The following is a 9,153-nucleotide window of genomic DNA, read 5'->3' on the forward strand; positions in this document are numbered from 1 at the left end:
CCATCAGACCCCCCCCCCCCCGCCAAGAAAAAAAGAAAGAAAGAGAAAAAATATCGAGATTTCCAGATACGCTACTACAAGTACCGGTACGAAATTCACGCATAGAGATTCTATACAACTAGCAAAGCGTTTGTTGGTATAGCTACCCGGGGATATAAGGAGTGATCTTAACATCGCAACAATGTTCCTTGAAATGGATTAATGAAATTTGCAAATTTTACAATTTTCTAATAATTAGGTATATAGTTCCATGCTTAAGTCGTGTGCGTGAAATGTTTGTGTATTCATTGCTTAATGCACCTTTCCAAAGTGATAATCAAACTGAACTGACCAATCAGAACAGTTCCATGAATACGCAAACACACGTTTTCACGTACATTGATACCGCTAATCTCTATTATAATAGCTGGGCTGCTCATCGGCCAATCATTGTACAGAATAAAGTGAAAGGTCCACTACAGGGGCCGATCCAGGTTGTTTTGCAGAAAATCGCCAATTGGAACCTATTGTCCGGATAAGAATATTATGGAATGGAGAGTTTTCCGAAATGAATTAATAAATGTATAGTTTATTTTTGCTGCAACCTGAGGCACGCGCCTCTTTGGACACATCCTGGACCCGCCACTGAAGTGTTATATAAAAAAATGTACCTGATTAAATATCAATAAACACAGGGTTTCTAAATTATATGTTTACATTTTCATCGCTTAAACTTACGATACCAAAGAAGCTCATAAATTCGTTGCCTACTTTTTTAACCATGCTCCGAAATCGTTTTTTTTTTCTTCAGACATCATTATCATGGTCATCCTCCTTGTTATCATCATCCTCGTCATCATCATGAAAATGATATTTAGGCTACTATTCGGACCTATCGTTTATTCTACACAAGATTTTCGTGATGGTTATTATGGACGCATTCCAACCCTAATCTAGGAGGGAATACACTTTTTTAGTATTATTGTATCTTATACCTTTAATCCTGTGTGTCGGTAACTTGTTACTTTCTTCGCGTGAATTAAATCTTAATAAAATGCTTATTAATAGGCCTACCTAATATTAAATAGCTATAATATAGTACATAGCCAATATATAATGCGAGTAGACAGCTTTCGATTTTGACCGAGTTTCAGTACATGTTTAAGCTGCTCCAGACTGTGAAATGTATTATACTTCTTGTGTATTACTACCTAATAAATGTAACGAAGAACTAAACTACATACGTTTAGGCCTATGAGCAGCAATGAAAATCCAAAATGACCCAAACAAAATCACGAAAATGACGAATTGTAACCAATTACAAATCATCCTCCGAATTTACTTAATTTATCTCAGTTTCACCTCTATACGACCATCACTCTTACGTTTGTTTAAAAATTACTGAATATATAATATCAAAATTTGTTTGTATGACAGAAATATATAGGAATTTAATGACATATATAAAGAGAAAGCTGATACATATAACTTTGTTCCAACGATTTTGACGTGAATAAACCGCTTGTGCACACTGAAAGAATAATTACATCAAGGGGTTATGGGCCTAGAATAATCAATATTTGACTTCTGGTAATAGTAGTCAGCGAGATTAACGATACCGTTGCCATAGAATCGCTATCAAGAGTTGTAAGCTGTGGCGATGATAGCGTGTAGAAACTTTATGGAAACTACCCTTTTTGAAAAACTATGATTGAATTCCATGGGGTACTGTACTGCGTAGCCTATGCCATAACTGTTTCATTGTTTGACACACACCCCTCTGTTCGGAATTCCTTGTTCAATATCGCCGTCATCTTGTATAAAGCACTGATACCCAGTTGGGCACTCTAGTGGGAGACTATCGTCATCAGGAAAGATGCTTGTGGTACACACCTCCTCTGAAAAAATAACAGGTTATATAAATGCTTTCCTTTGTGGCCTTTTAACAAGATTTTGTCTTAGACTATATTTTCCTCAATTATTCATGTAATTTTTAAATTAAAAACATGGTTTAACCGCATGACCGCCAAATTTATATGAATAAAAGAAGTCTTTAAAAAATGTTGAAATGACTACATTTAAATAACATGAAGGTTTGCGTTCTATAAAATTAAAGATATTTCGAATATCATCTAATATAAAATAAAACGTTAAATCACAATGCAAATAAAAACCCATTAGTAAAGTACTCATTGGAGTTAAAAGGGAAAAAAAGAGCAATAAAGATTATCTTGATCAGTGACTGTAATGAAGAGATATGGGGATAGAGAGGAAGATGTAAGAAGCTAAATAATGAAATTCGAGTTCGCCCGAATGAGTCAAATCGTATACTGTTTAAGGTAGCGTGTGGTTGCTAAAAGGCACAACTTAATGGAATATATCATCTGATAATAACAACGAATAACAAAAATATATTTTACCGGCTAAATTGTCCTCTGGTCCGTCAATCAGCCATGCTTTTCCTTAAAAACAGGATTGATTTAAAATAAACATATTAAGCTCGATTTATTAACCAATTTGTGTGAATGGAAAGTGATCACCTTAATCGTTATAAATATGCATTTGCCGAATTTATTAATCATCGGCCAATCATTCAATTTAAGAATCTTGGGCCTACTTTTAAAACACTCACTTAAATAGTCATTAACAGTAATAAATAAGGAATCTAACTATTTAGTGGGGAAAACATATTTTTCTTTTTCAGTACATTACATCAGATAAAAATCACATGAGAAAATAAAAAATAAAAAATGAAATTAAAAATGTTGGTCTTTACCAACACATACATTATAATGACTACAAATACGGAACATTTTTTCAGATAGTCAGTTTCAATAAAGCTCATTAGTATGCGAGTTTAATATGGGTCATACTATGTTAAATTATAATTAATATTTTTGTTTTACTCTACCTTAACTTACAATAAATACCCTATTTTATAATGACTGCTTCCAAACCACGCTTCAGTGCAAACCATTGAATTTGCAGCAACGGAGTGGTCCAGTTATCCAATGTGTGCACCTCTCCTTTAAGATCCGCGAGCTTCTCCAGATTATTGTAGAAATACGGTAGTATTTTTGTGTAGTTTTGTTACAAAAACTGCAGAATAAAACTGCATTCACTTCAGATTTGAACAGAAATTCGGACCTTTCTTCCAAAGCACTGGCCGCCAGCATCTCTATTCTACACACGGATTCAATTTTCTGATCGATTCGACTGCTTCCCAAAATTGAGATCCGATGTGAATGCACCTTTAATATACCGTAAAACATCAAATTGAAGCCCTGGGCTTCTTTGTTTTGGATAAGTTTTGGAGATGGGCTTGTTTTCAAGATGGGCTTCTTTCGAGGCTACATTTGCAAAATAAGGGGGGGGGGGAGCCTTCAATTCGAGATGGGCTTCCATTTGGCTTCTATTCGAGGTTTTACGGTACAGTATTACTGTGACTGTTGTCTGTATTGCGCGTATTTTTGACCATGCACGATCTTCATTTACCTGACTCCCTTTGTCTTGTTGGTTCCTCTAGCCAATCGAAGACTGAAAGAAAATGTTATAAACCTCAACCAACATAAAACTAACATAATAACACAGAAAATGTTATAAACCTCAACCAATATAAAACTAACATATAGGCCTATTTATAATAATTCAATATTACTGCAAAGCATTTAATATGATGAGCTATGTCGAACACAGCACAATTTCTCCAAAATAGGCCTACACAGAAAATTATAACAATAAAATCCAAAACATAGGCCTACTGATTTTCACTTTTTGTTTTTCAAATCATACTTGCATACCGTACTTAACATATTGACGAATATTTATGTTTAATTAATAATGTTATAATCTATTTTAATCTATTTTATGAATTCTTGTTATCAATGTCGTCATTACCAAGAGGCGGGGTTATCACTTGCATACAGGTGTATGTACATCCGTTGTGGCAGCATTTTTTATTGTGACCGCACTGAGAATCAGCCCAGCAACTACAAGCGCTACACTCTTCTTGAGTACTTTTTCCGTGTGAAGACGGAGGGCATTCCCCTTCGTGGTTTCCAGTGGTACCGCGTCGTCTCCCCTGCTGTAAGAACAGTAGTTAAGTATTTAGTAACTAGGACGATTACCCGAAGCACAGTACAGTAATAATGGAAACAAAAAAGTTAAGAAATGAAAACGGGCCGGACGATTCAAGGACATCTATATAATTCAATCAATTAGATTCAAATAAAATTTATTCACTTCTTTAAACTATTATTATAATACTACATAATTAAAATGGATATGTACAATTTAAGTAACAAAGTAATCATTAAGGTGAAGGGGAAAGAATAAGGCAACTTCTTTAGGACAGGTCTGTGTCAGAAGATCCAAATAAAAGGATAAAGTAAAATACAGAGCGACAAACACAAAACCAAGAACAAGAACAACAAAAAACAGACAAGTCAAATAAAGTAAAGTGAACTGAAAGAAACGTTTAGGAGAAAAAAATGGGGAATTTAGTAAATAGAAATAATATTGGAGTTTAAACAACTTCTTGTTAAATATGTTTTTAAATTTTAAATTCAAGAGGAATTTTATTCCAGCATTTGGGACCACTGAACTGAAAAATGAAAATAAGAGCACTGGTACGAGGTAAGGGTAAGTGCAATTGATGAGCATATCTAGTGAAATAATTATGATCATCTGAATTAAACTGAATCAATTTATTGAAAAATGAAGATTTTCTGTGAACTATCATGCATGAAGGAATATTGTTAAAAAGTATTAAGGTCGCAAAATTTCCATATAAAAAGGAAAAAATAGAAACAGTATGACTAATGGGATGTCAAGCCAAAATAATTTTAATAACTTTTTTTTTATTTGGAGTTTAATTAGTTTGTCACGATTATGAGGGTAATTGTTGGCCAGACAATAATACAATAACTTAATTAAGGCAAAACATAAGATAACTATATAAAGAATGCGTATTATAGATTGGGGAATCAATTTGGATAGTCTATAAAATAATGTCAATGTTTTTTTAGATTTTTCCAGGGATACAGTCGATATGAGATAACTAGTTTAACCTGAGTCTGCATAGAGGGGGCTGGTGGTAGACTTATTTAATAGGTGACAGAAAAATAAGGTACACTAGACTATGAACTCATGAAATGTGCTTGTAAAGAAAGCACAAGAGGAAAGCGAGATAGCTAAAACAGGGGTGGCGCCAGTGCACGCTCTTCATCCCCAATTTCGTGTAAAATAAAACCCGTCGGAGAGATGAAAATAATGTATGAAACCCCTAAATTGTCATAGTTTCCAGAAGTTTCGTACCCCTGGACCCCGGGCCCTCAGAGATTTTGAGCGACGTCCGACCACGCCTATTTGACCCTCGTCGGGAACATTGCACCCCATACTGGGACATCGCAGACACTCATTGGTCAAGTCCTGGAGCCACCCATGAGATGAAAGAAAAATGAAGCGGCCTTCACTCATGCATGCAGTGGATAAAGATATGCGAGATAGACAGATGGACAAACGGACGGTCGGACAGCTCAGGTAAATATTTTGGTTGATAGTTCACAAAAATTAAACTGTAAACTTTTGAGGATAATATTTTATAGGCCTATAAATTCATAATTTATTGAGTGTTGCGCACGCGTGTATAGCGTGGCCTGTGCATGCTCTCGCCGTCTTTCTAGGTCTACAGGTTTAATAAGCTGCTTGTTAGTGTAATGTATCTGATTGTATAAATTAAGTAAACTGGTCCCCCACAGAGAAAAACAGCAAGTGTATTATCAACAAAAACTTCCAGAAATGATCTACAGCGACCTGAAAACTTGGGAGTTCATGAACACAGATGTTTCAATATGCCACAAGGAACAAAAATCTAAAAAGGCACTTTACGTTTTAAAGGCGAAGAGCAAATTTAGTGACCGAAAAAAATTGAGATATTCCTGGCATTAGTCCAAACCGATGAATGTATGTAGTACCTCGTGTACTTTTTTTGCCCGTAGTGGTGTTGATTCCAACCTGGCATAAACATAAGTAGGACTACTTTCTATGTAAAATGCATAATATTTTTCTTTATTATTCCTTGTCAACCTTATTAATGTATACAGTACAGTACAGTACAGTACTAGTATTCCCATGGTAGAACCAACTGACAGGTTTGTGGCTCATTTCAACTTGATATCCGCCGGCAGCATAATATTCCATCAGTTCAGGAGACGCAGTTGTCAGAATAAACTTTTATAGCAGTATTTTCTTTGTGAAAAATTATGATTACAGTAGTTATTTCTACTACGTTCCTGTCTATAGTAGGCCTATAACCGAAATGGGTGGGGATTCCAATTCCGACGCAATCCCAGCTAACGATTTAGGATATTATAAGCACGTTGCAGTTTGGTATTCAAAACATTAATACATATATACATTTTCAATTTTTTTTTTACATTTTTATTTTCAAATACAAATACAGAATTCTCTATTTCGGCCGTTGCTCAAAATCTCTAAACTAATATGTAGAAAATACACATACATTTTATCTCCCCTACGATTTGTTGTTTTTCTTCCCGATGGATGGGGGAGGCCTTCCCCGACCGGGGGGGGGGCTGCCACCCCTAGGCTTTTTAAAAAGTAGAGAGGGGCCCAAGTGAAGAGAACAGAATAAAGCCATAATTAAAGATTAAATAAAAATAACACGGAGGTATAAAATATACCTCCATGAAAATAAGAACGAAAAGAAGTAAATTATAAACAATGGAACAATAACACACATTTAAATTAACATACAACTAAGTTTATAAGTACAAAGGTAATATGAATATTTGAAATGTTATAAATAAAATATAAATAGTAATATAAATGCAAAGAAAAAAAATAGTCAGGGAGTCAAAACATTGTAGCAAGAAGTACTGGTACTTCGACAGTTGACAGTCAGTTACAAGTGAGCATTGTAACGGTCAATAAATAATGAACTTAATTGATTTAGCTAGCATCTTTCCGAGATGATTCAATAGTATTCCATAATATTGGACCAGTGCAAGATACGTGGAGACTAGAACCTGAAAGTACACTTTTTTTTAAATAAGAACCAGTAAAAGTTTGCCCAGGCTCAGTGTTCTTATTTTTTGGCCAATTTCAGGCTCAAAATGTTCTTATTTTGTTCTAATTTTACACACTTTTCAAACATGGAAAATTATTATTGTACAGCAGTATACACTGTACTGGGAGGTGAAAGCGGCCCTGCAAAAAATGGTCCCTGAAAGAAAGGCCCAAAAAATGGCCCCACAAAAAAAGCCCCGGTTGTTGAACTCGGCCAAGCCTCAATTTGTTCTTATTTTGTTCTTAATTTTTAAGCAAATTCAGCCTCTGTGTTCTTATAAAATGTGTTCTTATTTTTAAAAAAAAGTGTAATCTCAAAAGAGTCTTAAGATCATTTTTGTGTCTGGTACTATATTGATGGCAATGTCCATCAGTAAAGTTAGTAAGCCTAGATTGTTATTCAGCTTGTTTACTGCATTGTCCATATAGCGGTTTGATATTTATTAATATCGGTATACTTTAAGTACACCAACTGTGGGAAAGTATGGACATCACAAGCAGACCAAGAGATGGAACTAATAATTTTTTTTAAAATTTAAATTCAAATAGGTTTTGACAATCTAGTAATGTAATTATTTCATCAAGAAATATTACAATGCAATACGGATTCAATTTGAGATCTATAAATGGTAAGTAGCGCAGAAGAGGGTAAGTAATGTCTAATTTTATAAAACATACGTCTCTAGATTCTTTCTTGCTAAACTCATAAATGTGTTTATTAAAATTTAAAATATCGTCAATCAAAACACTAAGAAATTCTGTGTGTTTACAGTTATCTATTTTATCCAAATTAAATATGCAAGTTAATAGTCATTGCAAAAGTAATGGAGGTTTGGTTTTCTTCACATTAAATGAAAGTTTATTGCATTGAAAGTATACGCTTACCTAGATAATTTTGTATTAAGTGTTTCCTGAAGAATATAAACACATGGGAATAAAACAGATTAGTATCATCTGGGGATGAGGTGAGAAAATTTATGATTATGGCACCTCTAGATGACCAGAAATGGCACTCTCAGACTTACAAATTGAATATAAATTTCCTATTTTCTTAAATTTGTTTTATTTCGAAAAAATTAGTGAAGGGGGGGGGGGGCTGTTATCAGTGAGAAAAAAACCAGAGCCTTGCAGAGGTCAACGTTCTTATGCATGATACATGACTTAAAAAGTATATATACATATATATATATACATACATATATACGTATATACATATACGTTTATATATACATACGTGTATATATATACATATATAGGCCCTATATACTTGCATTATATACGTATACACGCTTATATATATATATATATACGTATACACGCGTGTACATATATACACGCACGTGTATATATACGTATATATATATACGTGTATATACATATATATATGTGTGTATATATGTATACGTGTATATATATACATATATATAAATATATATATAAATAGTATATATAAATATAAATTAATTAATATATAATATATATATAATATAAACATAAATAATATATATACATATATATATACATATATACATAAATATTATATATAATATATATATTATATAATATATATATATAAAGAAAGTAATAAAAAAACAGCTGTGAGTTGTAAACATACTAAAAGCAATATAATTTATTAAATCACAAATATTTCAAACACTCCTGTGTTCTTCCTCAGTGTGAGTTGTCCTCACACAGGAGTGTTTTAATAAATTATATTGTTTATTTATTATTTATTTATTTATTCTTTATACTGGGTTACCTCTTCAGTAAAAAGTTACTGTTCTCCCAGAGGGCCCAGTACACATAAAGCATTAAAATCGCAAGAGAAACAACACAGAACATTAAAAAAAAAAAAAACACGAATGAAGTAAAAAATTACTAAAAAATTACTTTAAAAAATTAAAAAATATTGCTTCTAGTATGTTTACAACTCATAGCTGTTTTTTATTACTGTCTTTCTATATTTAATTTATCGAAGCAAACGTCGAATCTTCATTTTTTAATATATATACATATACATAAGATGTGTATAAGAGACAGATCTAAGAGCGTCTAGCTGTGTATCAATTTTTAAAAATTTGAAAC

At 33.0% G+C, this 9,153-nt stretch overlaps 1 protein-coding gene across 3 annotated transcripts in view; it reads right to left on the bottom strand.

Moving 5' to 3' along the window:
- Positions 1–774: 774 nt before the first annotated feature.
- Positions 775–9,153, bottom strand: part of LOC117119174 (WAP four-disulfide core domain protein 1-like) — a 16,493-nt gene continuing 8,114 nt past the window's right edge. For 2 of the 3 annotated variants that reach the window (XM_033263993.1, XM_033263995.1), the window contains exons 2-5: positions 3,877–4,063; positions 3,475–3,516; positions 2,400–2,441; positions 775–1,877 (exon numbers count right to left, since the gene is read on the bottom strand). In XM_033263993.1, the coding sequence (XP_033119884.1) occupies positions 1,738–1,877; positions 2,400–2,441; positions 3,475–3,516; positions 3,877–4,063 (411 nt within the window). In that variant the 3' untranslated portion in view covers positions 775–1,737. The remainder of the gene's footprint in view (positions 1,878–2,399; positions 2,442–3,474; positions 3,517–3,876; positions 4,064–9,153) is intronic. The other variant, XM_033263994.1, reaches the window with a different exon arrangement.

This window comes from Anneissia japonica, unplaced genomic scaffold, assembly GCF_011630105.1.
Source record: "Anneissia japonica isolate Jap-2015-1 unplaced genomic scaffold, ASM1163010v1 scaffold287863_len737641_cov155, whole genome shotgun sequence".
Classification (NCBI taxonomy): Eukaryota; Metazoa; Echinodermata; class Crinoidea; order Comatulida; family Comatulidae; genus Anneissia; species Anneissia japonica.